The sequence below is a fragment of the Aedes aegypti genome, chromosome 2 (assembly GCF_002204515.2).
Source record: "Aedes aegypti strain LVP_AGWG chromosome 2, AaegL5.0 Primary Assembly, whole genome shotgun sequence".
Lineage (NCBI taxonomy): Eukaryota > Metazoa > Arthropoda > Insecta > Diptera > Culicidae > Aedes > Aedes aegypti.
In genome coordinates, this window is record NC_035108.1 from 291,428,851 (window position 1) to 291,452,059 (window position 23,209).

The 23,209-nt window shown below is 36.1% G+C and overlaps 2 protein-coding genes across 2 annotated transcripts in view; one reads left to right on the forward strand and one right to left on the reverse strand.

Moving 5' to 3' along the window:
- Positions 1-18,233, reverse strand: part of LOC5569183 (myosin-2 essential light chain) — a 63,810-nt gene extending 45,577 nt beyond the window's left edge. Inside the window, exons 1-2 of the mRNA XM_001652715.2 lie at positions 18,076-18,233; positions 17,937-17,964 (exon numbers count right to left, since the gene is read on the reverse strand). Of these exons, the coding sequence (XP_001652765.1) occupies positions 17,937-17,964; positions 18,076-18,078 (31 nt within the window). The 5' untranslated portion in view covers positions 18,079-18,233. The remainder of the gene's footprint in view (positions 1-17,936; positions 17,965-18,075) is intronic.
- On the forward strand, positions 14,649-21,122 carry LOC110676645. Its single transcript, XM_021845359.1, has 2 exons — positions 14,649-15,398; positions 20,858-21,122. Exons 1-2 carry the CDS (start codon positions 14,800-14,802, stop codon positions 21,093-21,095), a joined length of 837 nt encoding a protein of 278 aa, XP_021701051.1. The 5' UTR covers positions 14,649-14,799; the 3' UTR covers positions 21,096-21,122.
- The last annotated feature ends 2,087 nt before the right edge of the window (positions 21,123-23,209 follow it).

Sequence of the window (23,209 nt, forward strand, 5' to 3'; positions counted from 1 at the left end):
CCCACTCAGTGCAGTCGGTGCCAAAAGTGGGGTCATGGTACAAAAAATTGTCGCATGGATGCTAAATGCATGATTTGCGGAGGTTCTTCTCACGCTAAGGACGTCTGTCCTGTGAAAGAAGATACCAGAAAGTTTGAATGCGCCAATTGCAAGGGCCCTCATAAAGCTAACTTTTGGGAATGCCCTTCACGCAAAAGGGTCATTGAGGCTCGTGCCAGGCAGATGAAAGATAATATCCGTTACGATAACGGTCGTTTCCGCAATTTGCCTGGTAGAGTATCGAACAATGCTCATTTTTCAGTTAACGATCGCTTGATCATGAATCATACCCATCAGGAAGATCATAATCATGCTCATTCACAAACTAATTTTAATCCTTCGGGTAGCCGTTCGAATCTTTCAATTTCGAATGTATCTACCCACGGTAAATCCTTTGTCGATATCGTAGCAGGAAATTTGTACTCCCCTGTTCGATCCATGGGTACCCATTCTACTTGTTTCAAATCAAATGGAAAAAACCCTACCGCCACAGGTAATTCCACTTCTTCGTCTACCGGAAATTCTAATGGGAAATCACATGATATGTCTGTCTCTGATTTTAATTTTCTAACTGAACAATTGAATCTAATGATTGATGCAATGTTCAAAGCCACCACTATGACTGAAACAGTTCAAGTAGGTGTAAAATTTACAAATCAAATTGTTATTGGATTACGTTTTTCTAATGGATCCAAATAATAATTTAAATATTTTAAATTGGAATGCTCGTTCTCTGAATGGTAAAGAGGACGAGCTGTTTAATTTTCTTACGGTTAATAACGTGCATATAGCAGTTATTACCGAAACGTATTTAAAACCTGGATCTAAACTCAAAAGAGATCCTAACTTTTTTGTTTATCGTAATGATCGACTTGATGGGGCATGTGGGGGAGTTGCAATCATCATTCATAGGCGTATAAAACATCAACTGTTTTCATCATTTGAAACTAAAGTTTTTGAAACTTTGGAAACAGTTTGGTAAATATACTTTCATAGCTGCCTATTTGCCTTTTCAATGCTCTGGACAGCAAGTTAATTTGCTCCAAACTGACTTGCGAAAATTAACTTGCAATAAGTCAAAATTTTTTGTCATTGGTGACTTTAATGCCAAACATCGGTCATGGAATAATTCTCAAAGTAATTCCAACGGCAGAATTTTATTTGATGAGTGCTCTTCAGGATATTTCTCAATTCAATACCCTGATAGCTCTACATGTTTTTCCTCTTCTAGAAATCCATCTACGATTGACTTGGTCTTAACCGACTCTAGTCATCTTTGTAGCCAATTAGTTACTCGTGCTGATTTTGATTCTGATCATGTCCCTGTTACATTTCAAATATCGCATGAAGCGATTCTCAATCCTATCAGCTCCACTTTCAATTATTTTCGAGCCGACTGGAATATATATGAAACGCATGTTGACTCTAATCTTGATGTTAACATTTCTTTAGAAACTAAAATTGATATTGACAATGCTCTTGAAACTTTAACAAATTCCATTGTTGAAGCCAGGAGCATTGCAATTCCAAAATTTGAATCCGTGATTATAGACGATGATCTTAAACTCTTGAACGTGAGGAGAAGGCAATTTCAACGCACTCGCGATCCTGCTATGAAAATTATATGGCAGGATTTGCAGAAAGAAATCAAAAAGCGTTTTGCTCAATTAAGAAACAAAAATTTTGAAAATAAAATTTCTCAATTGGACCCTGGCTCTAAGCCCTTTTGGAAATTATCTAAAATCTTGAAAAAACTTCAGAAGCCTATACCGGCATTGAAAGAGGAAAACAAATTATTACTAACTAATTGCGAAAAAGCTCAAAAACTTGCTATGCAGTATGAAAGTGCGCACAATTTTAATTTAGGACTTACTAGTCCAATTGAAAATCAAGTTACTCAGGAGTTCGAAAATATTCTCAATCAAGAGAACGTTTTCGAAAATGCCTGGGAGACTGATTTGGAAGAAGTGAGAACTATTATTAAAAAATTCAAAAATATGAAAGCTCCTGGCGATGACGGAATTTTCTACATCCTCATCAAGAAACTTCCAGAAAGTAGCTTATCATTTCTAGTTGATATATTTAACAAATGTTTTCAATTAGCATATTTTCCTGACAAATGGAAAAATGCTAAGGTTGTTCCAATTTTAAAACCAGACAAAAATCTTGCAGAAGCTTCTAGCTATCGTCCAATCAGTTTGCTTTCCTCCATCAGTAAACTTTTTGAAAAGGTTATTTTGAACAGAATGATGGCCCACATCAACGAAAATTCAATTTTTCCCAATGAACAGTTCGGATTCCGCCATGGACATTCGACCACTCATCAACTTTTACGTGTAACAAATTTGATCCGTTCCAACAAATCTGAAGGCTATTCTACTGGTCTTGCTCTTCTAGACATAGAAAAAGCATTCGACAGTGTTTGGCATAAAAGGTTTGATTGTAAAATTAAAAAACTTTAATTTTCCAACATACATTGTTAGAATAACTCAAAGTTATCTGTCAAATCGTACACTTCAGGTTAATTATCAGAACTCCAGATCTGAAAGACTTCCTGTAAGAGCTGGTGTTCCCCAAGGCAGCATTTTGGGACCAATATTATACAATATTTTCACATCTGACTTACCTGAGTTACCTCAGGGATGTCAAAAATCCTTGTTTGCGGATGACACAGGCCTCTCCGCCAAAGGACGAAGTCTGCGTGTCATCTGTAGTCGATTGCAAAAAAGTTTGGATATTTTTTCTTCATACTTGCAAAAATGGAAGATTTCTCCTAATGCTTCCAAAACTCAACTAATAATATTCCCACATAAACCAAAAGCTCTTTATTTGAAACCTTCAAGTAGACATGTTGTCACGATGAGAGGGATTCCAATAAATTGGTCAGATGAAGTTAAGTATCTAGGGCTCATGCTTGATAAGAATTTAACTTTCAAAGATCACATTGAGGGCATTCAAGCCAAATGTAATAAATATGTAAAATGTCTCTATCCCCTTATTAATAGAAAATCAAAACTTTGTCTTAAGAACAAGCTTTTGATATTCAAACAAATTGTCCGGCCAGCCATGTTGTATGCTGTACCAATATGGACTAGCTGTTGTAATACCAGGAAGAAAGCTCTGCAGAGAATTCAAAATAAAATTTTGAAAATTATTCTGAGGCTTCCTCCCTGGTATAGTACCAATGAGTTACATAGAATATCCAATGTTGAAACATTGGAACAAATGTCAAATAAAATAATAATTTCAGGCAAAAATCGTTACAATCTTCTATTGCCACGATTAATGCGTTATATGTTTAGGTTAAGTAAAAGTAAAGCGTTTTTTTTTTTCTAATAAGCAGGTGAAATCAACGGCAAATGAAATGTTATATGTTGTTAACAAAATGTTAATAAAATCTTAAATTTGTTTTACCAAATTAGGATGATAGTGTTGTCTAATAACACAGAACACCTAGATATAAGAAATGAATGTAATGTTTAAAATGATACTAATAAAGAAATTAAAAAAAAATTAGTGCTGCTTTTGACAGAATCAATCGCGGAATTCTTCTATACAAGCTAGAAAGAATGAGTGTGTCGTTAACAGTTGTACGCCGGTTGAAATCTTACGTGGCAGACAGATCTGTGAGAGTACGCATTGGTTCTACATATTCATAAACAATTTTCAATCTTGTCCGGCGTTCCGCAGGGGAGTAATTTGGGTCCTCTCATATTCTCCCTTTACATCAACGACATGTCTCGTGTGAAGGTTAGAGGTACCCGCCTGTTATTTGCGGATGATGTGAAATTATTCATGATTATCACCAGCTTAGAGGATTACCAAATACTTCAGCGGAATTTAAATACGTTCGAGGATTGGGTAACTTTATGAAGTTGTGTGTATCTGTATGTTGCACAGTTTCATTTAGCAGGATGCAGAACCATATGACTACTGACATGACTACTACCTCTGTGGTCATACTTTAGAGCGCAAGGACGAGGTTACTGTATTGGATTGCGCTTTAGTACGCTCGATACTGGAATCTTCTGTGCTGGTTTGGTGTCCTTACAGCAGAAACTTAGGAAACTTCCATGGCAGGATGCCCTCAATCTCCAACCTACGGACACCGATGCATGCTGCTTGGTATTGACACTTTGGAAAAGAGAAGACATAGTATGCAAGCAGAGTTCATTTCGAAAGTTCTCAACAGCGAAGTTGATGCACCAGCTATTCTAGCGAACAAGTCTGAACACCCGCTCCGTCGACGAAACTTTCTACATTTACCAAGCCGTAACAGCCGTTATGGATAACATGATGCTCTGAGATTCATGGCCCTCCGCTACAACTAAACTGCTGAGCATTATGACTTATACATGTCTGAGCAGAGTGTTCCATTCATGAGGTGAAGAGTAAAATGTTTAATATTTGATTGATTATTTGTATTTTGTAATTTTGGTTATATTTTTGTTTTAATTTGCTCATTGCTATTGTTTTTACCAGACCATTGTATTATTTAGACGTTTATATGTTATGTATGTGTTATTGATTGTTGAAAAGATATGGGGTTTTTATGCCAACTTGATGGCAAGACAAAGTTTGCCGGGACTACTAGTTTCTAATCAAATTAAAATATTGTATTACGTTTTAATAAATTTCAATGCGAGTGTCAGAATTAGGAGCTGCTCTTTCACGGTACAACTATTGAGCATGAGCATGAGCATGAGCATATATGACCGTACAATTCGTAGTTGCTACTCCGTGATTGACTAGAGCAATCGAAGTTGCACAGGGAATTAATGAATGGGGCTTGGGATTAGCTTACCATTCTTCAATGTGCACAAATCGAGAGCTCAAATTTAAAAGTCAATAACGGCGCCGGCCACGTCCTTACGGTCATCGGGGAAGGGAAGGAATGTTAGCTAGACAACCGTTGTTACTAGAGACCGAAGAATCTTCTGCATCTCCAGAGTTATCATGGAAAGGACATTGGGTTAGTGGGATAAGGTAAAGATCTGGGAGCCACCAGCGATTGGTGATGCGATCCATGATACATTCACGCCTAACCCGTTTAACGCCTAACAAGTGTTCATCGCTCACTCTCGCAAAAGCAAGCGATTTGATCAACAGATCAAACACTACTAACGCGATCCGTGCTCCAGAGGTTTCTTGAATTTCCCAAAGCCAATAATTTCAAGGTCTCTCCCTGAGAATTTATCCAGTTATTCCTTCGTCGAACTTTCTAGCAGTTCAACATTTTTCTTTGATGGCATGGTCATCACATACCGATTGGTAATGGTCCGATTTATCGGGGATGAGAGCGATTTTGTAAAATACATGGCATTTACCTACGTCTTTTAAATATAAGAAGACAACAAGTAACTGCAGATCCTGCTCTACAACTACAACTATTATTCGAATATGCAGTTATGTGCAATTAAAATGAAGTTGTACAACCATCTGGATCTTTCGTTTTACGTAAAGTATGGTTTATCAATTATGAATAGTGTAGATAACGTAATCCGCATATAATGGTTTTACTACGCTTCAAATACCCTTTTAATAGATTACACGGCTTGCAAAGATTCCATTTGAACTATTGGCATTGCACGATGTGTGTTCTAAAGCAAATATTCCTAACAGTTTTATTACTAATAGTAGCAACAATTACATCTGCTGTTAACTTTTGCGATTGTCCTTGTAGCAGAGCTGCAGTATTAGTTGTGCAACCGTATTTTGAAACAGGTGCGGCCTGTGTTCGAATGAAAAGTACAGAAAACTATGGAACTCTGTATTTAGGCAACAAGATGGAGGACGGAGGTCACTTGGCTTATGTTGACAAATATAGACCCCCTTCCGGAACGCTGGTTAGCACACTGAGAATCAAACACACTGCTTACTGGAAGCTGTACTATCCATGGAAGAACGGTACGGGGGACGTTCCGTATGTGATACAAAATATTCTCACATTGGAGTTTTTGGTTCCCACAAGAAAACACCGACCGAATCAGTTTGATCGAGTCGTTGTTGCCAAGCCAGAGCTGACCGCTAAGAGCTTGTGGTATTTTATAATCGGTGGCGGTGGCTTGGCGACTAAAATTCGCAATTACGTCCTGAACGAGCTTCTACAGGCTGATGAAATATTGGTCGGCGATACCAAATACGAAGGCAGAGTTTTTACAGACACGAAAACCCCAGCCATTAAACAGCTGCTTGGAGAAGGAGATACTCCGCCATCATCGAAACATGGATGGGAATTACGCCATTGTGAATGGATATTGTAATTTGTTTTCTTGTGATTTTTCGAAAATAAAATGTGGTCAAAAAGCTATTTTTAAGATATTTAGCTCATTTCAAAACAAGTGAAATAAATGACATGGTGGTTCGAACGCTATTCAAGTAAAAGACTTCCACTCGAACTACTACATGTAGATTGGAGAAGTTATGGCTATTTGTTAATTTTAGACGTTAAAATTATAATTTTTAGCCAAACTGTGGGCTTTGTGGCGGTGCGGCTCGCCAGGTATTTGGTCGCATCGTGACAAAAATGTGGGTTTGAGTCTCGCTTCAGTCTGAAAAACTTTTCGTGAGAAAGGTTTTCCGACTGTGCCATTGGGCGTTGCATGCTTGTACGTTGTCTGGTGTGGTGCTTCCTTCAAAGAACATAACCGTCCACTGGAAACATTAACGTGTTGGTCTTAGAAAAAAAAACCTTCATTGCATGAAACAAAATAAAAATAAAGCCTTATTCGATTCTTTATTTTATTGAAGCCTACAAACCTATCTTGAGGATGCTTTGGGATGTATTAGTTTTTGCATAAATATTCGGAAACCATTTTTAATTTACTTACTTTACCACCTTACTTTGCTACTTAACTACAACTTTACTAGCCTTAAGTAAAGATTTTACTGCTTAACCATTTTTAATTAATTCTCAGTTTTGCGAAAAACTGGTATTTTAAAATATACTACAACTAACCCCATTTGGCCATATTTTTTATATTTTCGATGTACGTTTTTCTGCAAACAGGGAAAGTGTACCAGTTATGGCCATAGTGGTTCCCTATTTGGCCATAGGGGATATTTTGATAACTTTCACATTTTACGTCTTTTTGAATGCTTTAACATCAAGATAAACCTTAAATCTAACTACTACAACACCCAAAAATTTTCAAAATTTGAAGACATTAAAGTTATCACGTATGGCGAAATAGGGAACCACTATATCCATAACTGGTACACTTACCCCATATGTTTTTGGCAGGTATAAAGTATATCTGTTATAAAAGTATCAATATTTCGTGTTTCAGTCAGCGCACTTTTGCCCCACATTAGTTCCGAATTTCTTGCCAGTGGGGCAAAATTTCGTTTAAAACAATCATTTTTGAAACTGTCATAACTAAAAATGGGTCAATATTTTGATACAGATTGTTTAAGCAAAATTGTAGCCAATGTGCTTCGTAGAGCAATTTCAAAACAAAAAAATCGGCATGTCTGAAATTTTGACACAAGAAAGCCATGATTGTCCCCTTTCATTTGCAACTACAGTGGTCACACTATTATGGGTCACCCACTAATATGGGTAATTTCCATTTACATTGCATGTGAAACAAAGTGACTAATAATCGTGACAAGGTGACCCATAATAGTGTGATCACTGTAAAACGAAAAAAATTGGTCGGGGAGTCTAGAGCAATATCTAACTGGAATTATTATAGCTCTAAATTCAATGTGCATGTAAAATTGTAAAAAAATTACCCTATTAAATTATAAAAACTAGTCACGTGGGCTTCATGCTCGTGTGATTAGTGTCTTCAGGAATTCAGTCGTCTCGTGTCAAGGAGGGTGGGTTCGATTCTCGCTTCAGACCGGTAAGCTTTTCGTTAGGAGTGTTTTCCGATTGTGCCACTGGACGTTGCCTACTGGTCCGTTTACTAGTGTGGTGCTGCTTTCAAAGGGCATAATGTCAACTGTAAGCGTTAATGTGTAGGTGTTTTTAAAATAAATAAAAATAAGAACATTGTTGCACCAAACATTGGTATTCGGCGATTCTGTAGTAAAAATGTCTAGCTGTCGATTCTTTTGCAACTTTTGCGGCAACAGATTTTCTGCAAAAACCGTTCGATTCTGACCCAATACTGTGGCGGCCGAATAATCGGTTTTTTAATAATAGTTCTCAGTTCTTCCATATCAGTCTCCCATGATTTTTCGAAAACGTTCTCTTGATTGAGAATATTTTCGAAGTCCTGAGTAACTTGATTTTCTATTGGACTAGTAAGTCCCAAATTAAAATTGTGCGCGCTTTCAAACAGCATATCAAGTTTTTGAGTTTCATATCAAGTTATCAAGAGGCAATATCAAGTTTTGTTTGTAAAGAAATGTTAACATCAATTCGAGTCAATATATGTTTCATATATATTCCAGTCGGCTCGAAAATAATTGAAAGTGGAACTGATAGGATTGAGAATCGCATCATAGGATATTTCAAATGTAACAGGGACATGATCAGAATCAAAATCTACATGAGCAATAGGTTGGCTACAAATATGACTAGAGTCGGAGTCCCTTGGTTAAGACCAAATCAATCGTAGATGGGTTTGTAGAAGAGGAAAAACATGTAGGGCTGTTTGGGTATTGAATTGAGAAATATCCTGAAGAGCACTCATCAAATAAGATTCTGCCGTTGGAATCACTTTTTGAATGATTTCATAACCGATGTTTGGCATTAAAGTCACCAATGACAAAGAATTTGGATTTATTGCGAGCCAATTTTTGCAAGTCAGTTTGGAGCAAATTCACTTGCTGTCCAGAGCATTGAAAAGGCAAATAGGTAGTGGCGTAGCTAGGGAATTGACCCAATACTGTGGCGGCCGAATAATCGGTATATCAGTAGTCACAACCGTAACAAAATGTACGAGATCAGGTAGCAAGTGAAGAAGTTTGAAAAGTAATACTGTAACAAAAAGAAATACGTTACACAAAGAGGAAAATCAAGGTAGCTAGATTCAATGATATATGAATTGTGATATGCCCAAGAATCACACAATACATTTAGTTGAACAACTGTAAGTATTTGTAAATTACGGCTTGGAAATTTATTTCATTCGTTTGATCAATAATGAAAGTGGGAGATAATCAACAATATAACATAATTCAGAAACATGTAAATTTTTAAACATCAACAAGTTTTTCTAATTTCCTTTTTTTTCAAAGATACGAGTTTGCAAGATTTGAAATTGTCATTATTAAACGATTCTTATTTATAAATCCAATGAAGTACACAAAGTGCGTTAATTTTATTAAACAGCTCAAAAATGCCAATTTTAATATACAATTTAAATGAGCATCATTTATTTTTTTTTTTTTAATAGCTCAACTTATTTTTGTAACCATTCAACATGGTGTCCGGCCATTTGGCCGAACGCCGTTTGGCCGAATGCCGTTTGGCCGAACGCCATTTGGCCGAATGCCATTTGGCCGAACGGGTCATTTGGCCGAATGCCGTTTGGCCGAATAACGAACAAAAATATCTCTTTTTTTCAACACTGATGTGTAGCATTATCATAAGTGTGGCCCAATAATTGATCAACTAATTAATTTGTTGATCTTTAAGATGAGGCGGGATATCATGTTTGTCGATATATAAGTGCTCCAAGAGCATAATCAATACGATCCGTTCATTCCGGACGAAGTTGTGAGCTCGCGTCAAGACTCTAAGCTGTAGATTACCAACGGCGTGCTAGGGTTTCGAAGTTTTTTTTTTATATTTTCATCAGAATGTTTTCCTTCTTTCAAACATAGGCTTTTCTTTCGATTTGTACTGGTTTCATTATTATTGGAAATAATTTAGCTTTTATTTTCAAAGGGAATTTTACCTTCTTTAAATCATCGGTAGTTCTTTGTAGTTATACTGATATAACAGTTATTTGCGTTACACTTGCTTAAAATTTATAAGAGATTTTTCCTTCTTTTGATCATATGCTGTTCTTCCATATTTGAATATTTTTCATAGTTATTGGAATTCAGTCTAAGTAAAGAGTTTTATTAAAACATATAATCTTCAACACAAAGGATGATGTGATGTCATTCTCCACCAAGATTAATATTACAAAGTGTTAACTGAACTCTGCACCGTTGATAGCGTATATCAGTGAACCGGACGAGTCGGAAAATACTAACATCAAATAAGCTCACTGTTTTTAATTAATTTACTAAGTACGATCAGAATGATTGAAGCAAACTGATGCTACAGAAGGACGAATAAGTAAACCGTTTTAGTAACTGTCAAAAGCTGGCTGACTACAAATGCAATGCGAAAACCTATGGTGGCAGCTATTTCCACTAGCAAAGAAGTGAAAAATTGCTTACCTCTAGGATGTTCCTCTAAACTGTTCTTTGAAATTCAGCTTTGAACTTAATAGCAAAATGCATGGTAGTTGTAGCTCACTATTTTTACAAATTCGGCCAAACGACATTCGGCCAAATGGCATTCGGCCAAATGACCCTTTCGGCCAAAACGGCATTCGGCCAAACGGCGTTCGGCCAAATGACCCGGAACCATTCAACATAGTTCTTCGAAATAGTGAAGTGCAAATAGTGCATAATAAACTCATTATATTTTTTTTTTGGCAATGCAATTAAAAGCATGGAATTGATAAGCAAAGTTAAAGTTAAATGAAATGAAAAGTACATTTCTATTTTCCTCGTGGTTTTAGCATAAAACTTATTTTAATAATATTTTTAATAAGCCCACTCTTTCATCAAAAGACGTTCGAGCTGGCACTTTTAGAAGTTATGAACACAACGTAGCTATACGAAACATAGTACTTGAGATCGCTTCGTATAAAGCGGCAATTTTCCTTATTAAGCTAGCGAAATCGTAAAGTTTCTGAGTAACATTTTCAAAGCTAATTGGATTTAGTTCTGTTTTATGGTTTATTATTAGTTTTCCGCATAACTCTAATAAAACTATGCTACAACTAAACATTAGGGCCCAGATAGCCGCAGCGGTAAACGCGCAGCTATTCAGCAAGACCAAGCTGAGGGTCGTGGATTCGAATCCCACCAGTCGAGGATCTTTTCCGGTTGGAAACTTTCTCGACTCCCAGCGCATAGAGTATCATCGTACCTGTCACACGATATACAATTGCAAAAATGGTCAATTGGCAAAGAAAGCTCTCAGTTAATAACTGTGGAAGTGCTCATAAGAACACTAAGCTGCGAAGCAGGCTTTGTCCCAATTGGGATGTAACGCCAGAAAGAAGAAGACAACTAAACATTACAGCAGTTTATTAAGATCTCTGAGAAAAATGTTACTATCAATATCACACGATCAATCTTTCACAGGTAGATTTGTTGTGAAAGAAACCTATCGATGTTTGTATGAAATCATTTGCACTTTTCCTTCCATCAATTCAACAGGGAAGTGTGTATTGGTCAGCATTATTATTAATATTATTATCTTCATTCAAGAGATCTTCAGCTCTAAGCTGGCTCATCTCAGAGTATTTGTAAGCAATTCTGTTTGTGTTTTCTTTTCCATAGCAAACAAAAGCAATACTCTGTCAATTATCACAACTATCAAATGGACAATAGTTTCAACATTGCAGTGCTATTGCAATTGGGTTAGAATATTGTATTTATGAAATGTTATTGTCATTTGGTACAATTGGTACAAATGTGAACTTGTCAATATTCTGGAATCTATGACAAAAGGTCCAAAAATCAAAAGGTCGAAGAAGAATAAAGAAGGGACAAAAGGTAAAAATCGTCATTCTAAGATGTTTAAATTTTCCATAATGCTAATCATTTTCGACCTTCTGTCCTTTCGACCTTTTGCATTTTCGACCATTTGTCATCCAACATTTTGGCTTTCGATTTTTAGTCCTTTCGACCTTTTGTCTTTTGATCATTTGTCCCTGGATCAAGTCAAAAAGATGAATGACATACTTGTTTAACATACTTAGTTGTAAAAGCAAAACAAATTTCAACAATGGATGAAAGCAAAGTTTCAATAGTCCACCTCACCAAAATCTATTAATTTACGGTGGATTTAATATGATATTACACACAACAAAATTAAAAAAAAAAAGTTGCACTAGACCCCGATCGATAGATAGATCGATTATTTTGATTTTAACAGCAAATGAAATAGGAAGGTTTTAGCTTTCATTGGTCCAAATTTGAAACATGCCGATTTTTTTGTTAAAATGTTACATGAAAAAGACACCGTGTTGAAGGATCACTCTGTGGTGCTTATGTCTTTTAAACTGTTATAGTTTTTTTTCTGGAAATATTGATTATTCCACTTAGGTCGAAATTTTGCCCCACTCTACTCATTTGTTTGATTAATTTTCTTTTTCTTCGAGGATCAGTTTGATACAAAAATAATGCCTTGTAAATTTGCTTACGTAGAAAATCTTTTTTTTTTTTTCAATATGTTTTGTACAAAATACAATAGCGAGACCTGAACTGCCCATACTCGCATAACAGTCCCATTTGAATTTTCATAATTTTTCAGTTTTCTTCACGAATCGTACTTATTATTAGTGTACTTCTTGGTAGCATATCTAAAATTGTATCTTTGTATGGACAAAATGCGAAAAAAATACCAAACTATGTGCGTCCCATATTGAAAGTACCCGCATAACAGTCCCATCAGTAGATTACGATGAAATTTAAGCCAACCCTTTCCTGTTATGATTCCTCCAATCTTGCATCGTTGTTTTCATTTAAAAAGAAAAAGAAAAACTACTAATTTGAGTATTATAAGTCAACTTTATTCCATGAAAATGTAGTTTTTGCTTGACATCACTTCATTTCATTCCAGAATGCTTCTGGTGATATTAATGGTTGAAGCATATTAAGTTTTTAATTCTTGAGAAAGTCTAAACAAATCATAAAATAAATAGCTTTCCTCCAAGTCAAAGCTATACCTCTTACATCTCTCGTCCTCTGGCCAATTAGCAACGAAATCTCCGCCTCCGGTAGGGTCTTTTTCCAACGACATGGAGGGGAAAGCTTTTTGGGCCAACATAGGCATACGCACATCACCACTGGTATCGTCGACTGGTCAAACTATGTTTTAGTGATACGATAATTAATGCTGAGAAATAAAAAGACATATCTTAGAAATTTTTAACAGCTTTGCCGAAATCAGGCTTACCAAAGCTTGTCCGATTTTATGCCTTGATAGCTATTAGTATTATCTATGTTACCAACCCAACATAAACGTACTGCTGATGAATCCAGGGGGTACTATTCATATTGGCTGGCCGCAACGCTACCATCCGCCCAGGAATATCTTGAACACTGTCACTACCTTCACCATATAGCTGATTATTTTAAAGGAAATATTGAAATTAAAAGATGATAGCACTAATTTTAGAAAAAGGAAAAGTGCTTTGGAAACGTAATAAACTTGCCAACAAATGTGTCAAGGTGCGCGATAACAAAGTAAGCGAGTCCCAAGTAATAGGACTGGTATGCGGGTATATTTGCATTTGATGAGAAAAGTACTCGGATAACGAGTCCCACCTACTATTATCTTGGATTTGTACAGTAAAATCAACTGCATTAACAATATTTTATTCGTTGAGCATTTTCTTATACTGTAATGATAATGTGTTGAGTAATGCCACCAGAATTTTATGTTGCCACCAGCGGCGTTACGAAAAATTTTGCAATAAGTTTCAGATGCGTTTTTCTCGGCATGATGATTTTCCAAATGGGACTGTATTGCGAGTATGGGCAGTGAAGTGGTCGTAAGTGCTTATCAAAACATTTATTGGTTGGTTATTAAAGATTTATTTGGTATGTTTGTTAAAAAAAGGATGAAGCGGATATAATAATTATTGCATGACACTTTTATGCACATATGAGTGGAAAGCATTTTTTCAGCGTTTGTATATCCTTCAAACTAGCATATGTTTCACGTTTTAAGCATATTTTACGATTACTGTAAACTCATAATAATATATAAGTCATAGTTTCTACACCACATAGCACTTATGTTTAAAAATTATTATAATATATAAGAGGGCAATTCCAAAATATATTGGTTTCAAGTAAATGATTGTCTAATAAGATTGACTTTGAGGGGCCTTACTTAGCCGAGTGGTTAGAGTCCGCGGCTGAAAAACAAAGACATGCTGAAGATGTCTGGGTTCGATTCCCGGTCGGTTTAGGATCTTTTTGTAATGAGAATTTCCTTGCCTTCCCTGGGCATAGAGTATCATCGTACCTGTCACAAGATATACGAATGCGGAAATGACCAATTTGGTAAAGAAAGCTCTCAGTTTATAACTGTTGAACACTAAGTTGAGAAGCAGGCTCTGTCCCAGTAAGGACGTAATGCCAAGAAGAAGAAGATGTATATACTATACATCGCCTGATGAACGGCATATCATAGACTAATTTCAACCAAATAGGTGTCTTTTTGATGTTTTTGGTGGTTCAACGTCCAACAAGATTATTAAAATATTGAACATAATGCTAAATGTGCAAACACATTTTGAAAATATTGAAAAAAAATATTGTTGCTATCTTTTTTTTAAATATTTCTGTATGTCGGTATTAGCGACCAGTTGGAATTCGCACCAGAATCGCAAAGCAAGGCTTAGCAAAAGTTATTCGTTCCCCTTAAATCGGCAAATCGTCTGTTCTCGCTGGATCATTTGGCGAAACGGATGCTATCGGGCAACGATTCTAACAAGCCCCGTAACAGTATAGGCAGTTATTATACATTCTTAAAGTTACACACCTGAAAACTACAAACCAGACATGTTTCCTATTCTATTTTGCTTGCTTTGGTTAACCGTAAATGTCCTGGTGGGTGCCAATGCCCAGCTATCATTTAATTCTTGTACTTGTCCGTGCCGAGGACTAGTTGCGGTCCAAGTGAATCCTTACTTGAAAACGAACGCCAACTGTGTATACATCAAAAGTGTCTACAGTAAGGGATTCCTGTTCACTTCGGATGTGGTAATCGACGGTGATCGCTACGTTTTCCACGACGTTTCGCATTACAAGACCGCCAAGCCCAATTACTCGCACACGGCATTTTGGAAGATTTTCTATCCCTGGAAAAACGTTAGCGACACAGCAGATGTACCCCTGGCCGTGCAGAATATATTATCCACGGAGTATTTGGTGGTGTCGCACAAAATAGTGCAGTTTACGAATCGGGAGATTGTGACGCATCCCGTGTTGACCAAGTATTCACTGTGGCATTTTACATATCCAGGGCAGTACTACAAGCTGCAGAACCAGTTCACGAAGGAGTATCTGTTCTCGGACGAACAACACAGAAGCGGGTGGAACGAAGGCAAAGTTTTCACGGACACTATCAAGCGCAGCTCATCGGATGATTTTCCCGGAAAGTATGGCTTCTATATCATGCCGTGTTACGAATAGTTTGTGAAAGCATTAAACGAAGAAATAACTTTTTTTTATTTTTCTTCATACATTAGGCTATTTTTTCCCAAAATGCTCTCAGAATCAAATTTATTCTCGTTAGTTGGACATTTTCTTGTTATATATTGTAGAATTAGACTCAGATTTACGCTTCCTTAGAAATAGTAATGTTTCAGGATTGAAGGTTGGTAGTTCAATGGCTATCGCTTCTGCTTTCGAAGCGGAAGATCGTAGTTCAATTTCCAGGCCCGTCCTTTCTCATATTGTTAACTGTATGCCACACAATGTATTAAGTGCTTTTGATCCTTTGGCGATTTGCCCGATCTGTCTTCTTCGTGCTAAGATTGCGAAAAGCTTAATCCTGTCTAGCTTGGATGGTGGCTACAATTTGTATACTACATTTCATTTGCCGTAGCAGCCGGAGATTTATTACCTATTACAATTTACAAATACGATCAAAGTAATTCAAATGTTACATCTGTTTGTCTGTGCTCTTACCATTTATGGTACCGTAATTTCAGGTGAAATTGATCATTTGTCACTGTTTTCTTGGTATGCTTTCTAAAATTTTATCAATACCATACAACTAAATTCAGGAAAACAAGTACGACGGCGAACCTCATTGGCTCATGCACCGAAATTTTCTAACAAATGTGATATTAGTGCCAAAAATCAGCTCTAAAGTTAAAAATCGTGGAATCCCATTTCGGGGTGAAATTGATCACTTGTCAATGTAATTATTGTTAGTTTTGAAATTAACATTACATACTTAATTTGGGCCTCCTGAATTCAAATATGCTTGCCAAATTCTTAACGAGACGATATTTATGGAAATAATCAATAATTAAATTTCAAGAATACTGCAAAAACGCCTAAATGTAGGCAATGTCCAAAGGATTTCTCTACTTTGTAGCAGAAAATCAAATTTATCAACAAAACGAGCAAATTGGTAAGAGTTTTGGTAATAAAATCTGTTTTGGAGATATATTTTTAGCATCCTCACAAACTTTCAGGTTTACACCATGTCCAACTCCTTGTTTAGAACTAGAAATTTATGGATGGCTATCAATTTCACACCAAACTTGATTCTGGAATTTTACATTATTTTCATAAAAATGAACATTCTGTGGCACAAAAAGCTTCACTATACACGAATATACATAATTTATGACAAACACCGTTCATTGAATATAGGTTGCTATGAATTTGGTGCACTATTATTAAGAAATAAAATCGCGTGACACGGCGATCAATGTCACCCTACTGATCAATTACACCCGAATTTACGGTAACTAAGTTTACTGGAGAAAAATCTACTTACATACACTTTGATATCCCACTTTGGAGGATTCAAACAAAATTGTATTTGTTTCACGTTGCATGGGGATTCAATTAGCACTTTAACGACACGTAGGTAATGGGTAAAATAATACGCTCAAAGCTCTTGCTTCGGCCAGTCGAGGTTAGTTATCGTATGTCGAAGCTAAATTAAGAAACTAAATTCAGTTGAATCTGCGAACCTTTTATGGGTACTTTTTTCAATCGCAGGTGAAGAATTGACTACTGAGTTAGCTTGATAAACTATTGGGGCTCCATAGAATAGTGTTGAAAAAAATCTGTAATAAGTTCACTTGACCTCTATGCAGAACCTTCTTTCCCTCTTTTCTGTGGTAACTCCAGAGCTCTATTAATTTTAGATGAATTCGAGACAAATCGAATCAGAAAAATAATATGCAACTACAGTCAAACCTCCATGAGTCGATATCTGAAGGGACCTTCGACTCATGGAAATATTGAGTAATAGAACAGAAATGGTATCGAAAGCTGATTGAGGGGACCATCATAGTAACCATGAAATGTTGTTTTTAGTATTGTTCCATGAGTCGATATCGAGTCATGGAACATCGACTCATGGAGGTTTCACTGTAACTAGAATATGATTCTATTCTCATCAGATCAATCTAAAAGTCAAATAACTGTTCAATAGTAAAACTACTGATAACCAATTAATTTATTAGTTGAAAAACAACTGAAGGAACTGATTTCGTTGAATTTAGCCCATTCGTTCATGAAAACGTTTTTTCGTAATTGTCTCTTTACGAGATCTGACCCAACCGATTAACCGATTGACTATAACCGATTAGTTAAACTTTACATCGGGTCGAGGAAACGCACAAAGAAAAACTGAATCACCTCAGAAGAAAAAAAAATCAAAGTACGAAGTACATTTTTAGATAAAATACCAAATAATATCAACTATTGAAGTATTGTTAGGTGTTCAGTTTTTTTTTAAACGACTATGACTATACGATAGTGTGACCCCAATTTCCCCTAATAGACATCGCTTTGTGGGGTGACGTCATGAATGAAGAATTCGTCGTACCCATCATCCAAATCCAAACAGGATCTAAGCCTTTTGTGTTTATTCTGTTCGTTCACGAGTACCATTGGCAGTTTTACCAAAGAAATATAGCAAATTCATGATGAATGCCGTGAAAACTTACCAGCAAGTTGATCTTCAGTGAAATTTGTCTGTAGGAGAAAGAAACAAAGACCAACATGAATAAGACGGGACCACACAAATTGTTTGCAATAGTGCGTAAAATTTATTACTACATAAATGATTGCATTCTAATATCTTACCATTATGATTTGATGAGGTTAGCTGATGGTATACCAAAGATCAAATTAGTATTTTATTAAATTTTGCACAACTTAAATGCGATTGAATGCGACGCGAGCGAATCTGCAGAAATTTACTCCAGAACGACTTGACAGATGGGTGGTGGTGATGATGAGTCAAAAGTTTCGTTAAGATTTAACTGAAAACAAGGGACAACCCGGTGGCAAAAATTTACTGTCAGCTTTGAAAATTAATACACGGAGAAATCAGACTACCCAAACTAACAAGTTCTATAAACTTAAATTTCAGTAGGGTGATCAAAGTATTTTGGACAGACCATTACGCGAATATAATTTTGTCATTTACGGCAAAATCAAATGGAATAGATCAAATTATTTACGCGTAACGCACTGTCCAAAATACATAAAACACCCTAAACTACAATTAGTTTTTACCCACGGTTGGGTTGTTTTGCTTCTCTCGCGGTCTCGCAACAGTATTGTTGTCTAAAACTGAGAGAGACGCACCGACCCAGAGTCGAACGTCCGAGGAATAAGCAAAATTTGGGTTCCTTCGAGCTTACCTAAATTTAGATACGGCTCATGTGCTGCTAGTGCTAGTTGATGACGCTCTTCCTCTTATCAACATTTTGTTGAATGTTTTACGCATCAGTGAGCTATCATTGATGTCTCCTATGGGTTTATTCACAAATTCCATAACGCCGAAAATGACCATTTTTGACACCCACCCACCCCCTCGTAACACTTTTTTGTATGAATGTTCTACAAGTTTTGTATGAGCTGTAACTTATTGAGGACACCCACCCACCCCCTTCAGCGTTATGCAAAATTTGTGAATGGACCCTATCCAAAAAATCATATGTTTTGTCAGTCCCAAAAGAATCAAAACAAAGACACTGGACGCCATGTTGAATCAATGTTGGGTAGCTAATTATTGGCTCATTTCACCCCCCTGTGTGTCTCATTCGAAAATTTCATAACGCTGAAAATGGCCATTTTTGACACCCACCCATCCCCACGTAACGCATTTTGTATGAATATTCTACAAATTTTGTATGAGCTGTAACATTCTGAGGACACCCATCCATCTTCAGCGTTATGAAATTTGTGAATGGGCCCTAACTCGTTGTTTATGAGCGAATTGATGGAGCATATAAAACAAAAACCACTGGCAGGTACAGAATAATCCTTTCTTCACCATAGCGTTGCCAAATGACGTGTTAATCCATTCAAAATGATCCTTTGTGTACTTCCCACAAATTATGTCACGCTAAATATCAACTTTTTCGACACCCCCCCTTCCTTTGTCACGTTTTCTGTATGAGGCCTTCCAAAATTTTGTAAGGTTTGTCACGCTGACTCCCTTCCCCCCTTGGAGCGAGACGTAATTTGTGCATGACACCATATAATAGTGATTAGCGGATGTTAAATAGAATGATTTGGCAGCAAACAGACAGTGCTGCCCGGATAAAAACGTACCATTCAGTGAATGGAATAAACCATTAATGTACAATATAACGTAATGGATACAATACAGCGTATTGTAATTGAATGTCGAAGCAACATAATTCTTGTTTGAATAAACAATTCAAAAACAATATTATTATATTGTAACAGAACACTGTATTGTTTTTTATTGGTTTTATACCTTACAATTTTGGTCCAATTCCTATTTTCGTGTAAAACAACTGTTGCTTTTTTCTTTGTAGCTTGTCTGAAAGAAGTAAACAAAACAAGTTCAGAAAGCAAGAAATGTTGGTTGAAAAATATTCAAAAAGTAAAAATAAGTAGTTTTGTAGAAGTCACTTGACATTAGCTGTAACGACGAATGCAACCATAATAAATATCTTTACTTCTATAGAAGTTAAATTATTATACTACTGTTGGCACGAATATCCGGTAAGTTGGAGGGCAATCCATTCAAAATACATATTCTATGCTTTTCACCACTAATTGAAATACAGTTCGTTGAATTGTTTTTGTATTGTACAACAATACACGAATTGCTAATCAAGACAATACATGAACAATATATCGTATTGTATTTTCAAAATGTATGTATGAGGAAGTATCTATATTTGTATTGTTACGATACTTAGGCTGTGAACCGTTTCACCGATTCGTTTAACTTCTAGTTAAAATTTGACAGCTCAATAGTTATTTCCCCTCTGGTTTGAAATAACCATGCTCTGAAGCATGGTTAAACTTGACAGTTCGAAAATTATTTTCTGCTCCCGTGAATTTGACAATAGCTAACCATCTGTCAACTTTGTTCTGAAATAACTTCTCGACTGTCAAAGCTCAACCCGCATAGAAATTTACTGTACCTAGAACGGTTCCAACAGTACCCTAACCATTATTCTTGTCGTCACTTATTTATAACATATGATAACGTATGGTACATTTGTTATGGTAGAACCGTAATATTACTAATAAGTATTACGGTTACAGTAATGAGTATTGTCCATTTATTTTTACAAATGGTCTCAGTGTGTGGAGACATTATCGAAACTTAAAAGAACCATACGTATTGATGTTCGTCCCCGACGGCAGTCTGACTGAAAAAAAAACCGACAGGCATGTTTACAAAAATCAATGTTTTATGCATTGAATGTTCAGTTCCCCGGTTTTTTTCCTTTTTTCACGTACATATTTGTTTGAAAATTATCAAATTTCACCAGTTCAACATAAAATTTGCAGCGCATCGATATAAACGTGAATATTTTGAATTTGTCTGCATCTGTAGATGGCATCAACGAATAACTAGAGTTTTTCTTCTCAGAAAATTTCAGAACATTTTTGCAGCTGTGTGGATGAATAATTCAAATGCGAACGTAGCTGGTAAATCCACGAATAATGGCGCAGCCTTGGACGTATTGCACAATCAAAAAAGATGTCGGAGCAGATGCCGGAATCAATTAATTTACGAGTGGCATTACAGTGCGGGTCGTGTAATTTATACCTTTATTAATGTGGCAGGAAAAAGTTGTAAATTGGTTCGGGAAGCGCACATAAAATAAATCTGGAATCGTCGTTATGTTCAATTATGTATTCGCCTTTTATTCCAAATCATCAAATTATTTATAATTTGCATCAAAAACCCTGAAAGCTCTCTTTATTTGTAACAATTAAAACATATTGGAACCATAAACTTAAATGTTCCATAAGCAGCCACATGCACCATAAAAGATATGTTCCCAATACGGTCGACAAACAAAATTTGTATGGGGGAAATGAGATTTCGAAACGGTAAACATTCTTAACAATTCGATTTTCGTACGGTCGGTTGGCTAAAAACTGTAACTATTAAGGTCGAAACAATATCCCAGTACTGTCCTCTTATGGTTTTCTAAACCTTATCCATTACGGTCAGAGGATGAAAATAGACCATTTCTCGCATAACTTCCCGGATAAAAAATACAATACAAAAACAATATAACGTATTGAAACAGTACCATTCAATATATTGGAAATACAATACAGTATTTTGTGAAATGACAATACAATTACAGTACAATATATTGTTTTCAACAGTTCACTGTATGGTATATGAGATTTTTGCAATATAATGTATGGGTGGTTAAGTATCGTAACAATACAAATATAGATATTTTCTCATACAAATATTTTGAAAACACAATATGATATATTGTTCATGTATTGTCTTGATAAGCAATTCGTGTATTGTTGTACAATACAAAAACAATTCAACAAACTGTATCATGGTTGCATGTCAGCTAATGTCAAGTGACTTCTAAAAAACTACTTATTTTGACTTTTTGAATATTTTCCACCCAACATTTCTTGCTTTTTGAACTTGTTTTGTTTATTTCTTTCAGCAAAGCTACATAGAAAAAAGCAACAGTTGTTTTACGCGAAAATAGGAATTTGACCAAAATTGTAAGGTATAAAACCAATTAAAAACAATACAATGTTCTGTTACAACATATTATATTGTTTTTGAATTGTATATCCAAACATGAATAATATTGCTTCGACATTCAATTACAATACGCTGTATTGTATCCAATACGTTATATTGTACATTAATGGTTTATTCCATTCACTGAATGATACGTTTTTATCCGGGTTCTGATCTCGCCCTAAAAGCCATTGGTAACCATGTGTGTAGCTCGTTGTTTCTGAGCATTTGAATGGATTTTCATGTTATTTAACAACGCTATGGGGAAGAAAGGGTCATTATCTACCTGCCCGTGATGTTTGTTTGGATGCTTATTCTTTCATTTGCTCAGAAACAACGAGCTACACACATGGTTACCAATGGCTTTTAGGGCGTTATCTCAGAGTATGCGAGATTTTGTGTGTGGTTGTTTTACGGTTTTGATTTATGCGGGAAATGGGTCGACCGCGAAGTTCAATTTAACCATTTGAGGGGAAAATAACCGTCGAAATGTCAAATTTGAACTAATAATTAAACGAATTGGTGAAACGGTTCTCAGCCTTAACCACCCATACATTATATTGGCAAAATCTCTTATACAATACAGTGAACTGTTCAAAACAATATATTGTACTGTAATTGTTTTATCATTTTACAATACCGTACACCCCCGTTAATTTGAACGGTACCTCATGCAAACCATTGGGGTTCATTTTTAATTTGAACATCTAGTCACCCTAGAAACGTGTTTCAGGTTACCTCTTCCACTGTTTTGTTTTGATTCTGTGTTCCGTACCACAGCGTTCCATTTTACTTTACTCCGTTTCATGAGCTAAATGACGTTTGAACCATTTTTAATCTGAACGATGTGCAAATTAGCGGGGTAGAGATTTAAAAGTGTTCAGATTAAATGTGGTCAAACTAACGGAAGTACCCGGTATACTGTATTGTATTTCCACCATTACCCACCCCAATTTTTTGCACTGATTTTTTTTTCGCTGTTGTCCAACGAAAACTAAACTAAATTTGGGCAGCTACTTTCACACATTACGACACTCCTGTCAACATTTCCCAGGTAACCATTAAGCACTGTTATAAGCGGCATATGAGCCATTTAACGGCTTTTCAGTGCCTACTAGCTTCATAGAACATTTTCAAATGCTAATAGGCACTGTGACCCTCAGGCACTGATATTGGCCCTATATGGGTATATAACGCTTTATTTTAGTGCTT

What these genes read in the sequence shown, in the direction of transcription:
- LOC110676645 (XM_021845359.1), top strand. Translation starts at nt 14,800, where the DNA reads ATGTTTCCTATTCTATTTTGCTTGCTTTGGTTAACCGTAAATGTCCTG. An exon ending in TCGGATGATTTTCCCGGAAA is followed by an intron (nt 15,399 to 20,857) that starts GTATGGCTTCTA and finishes TTTTCTTCTCAG; the next exon opens with AAAATTTCAGAACATTTTTG.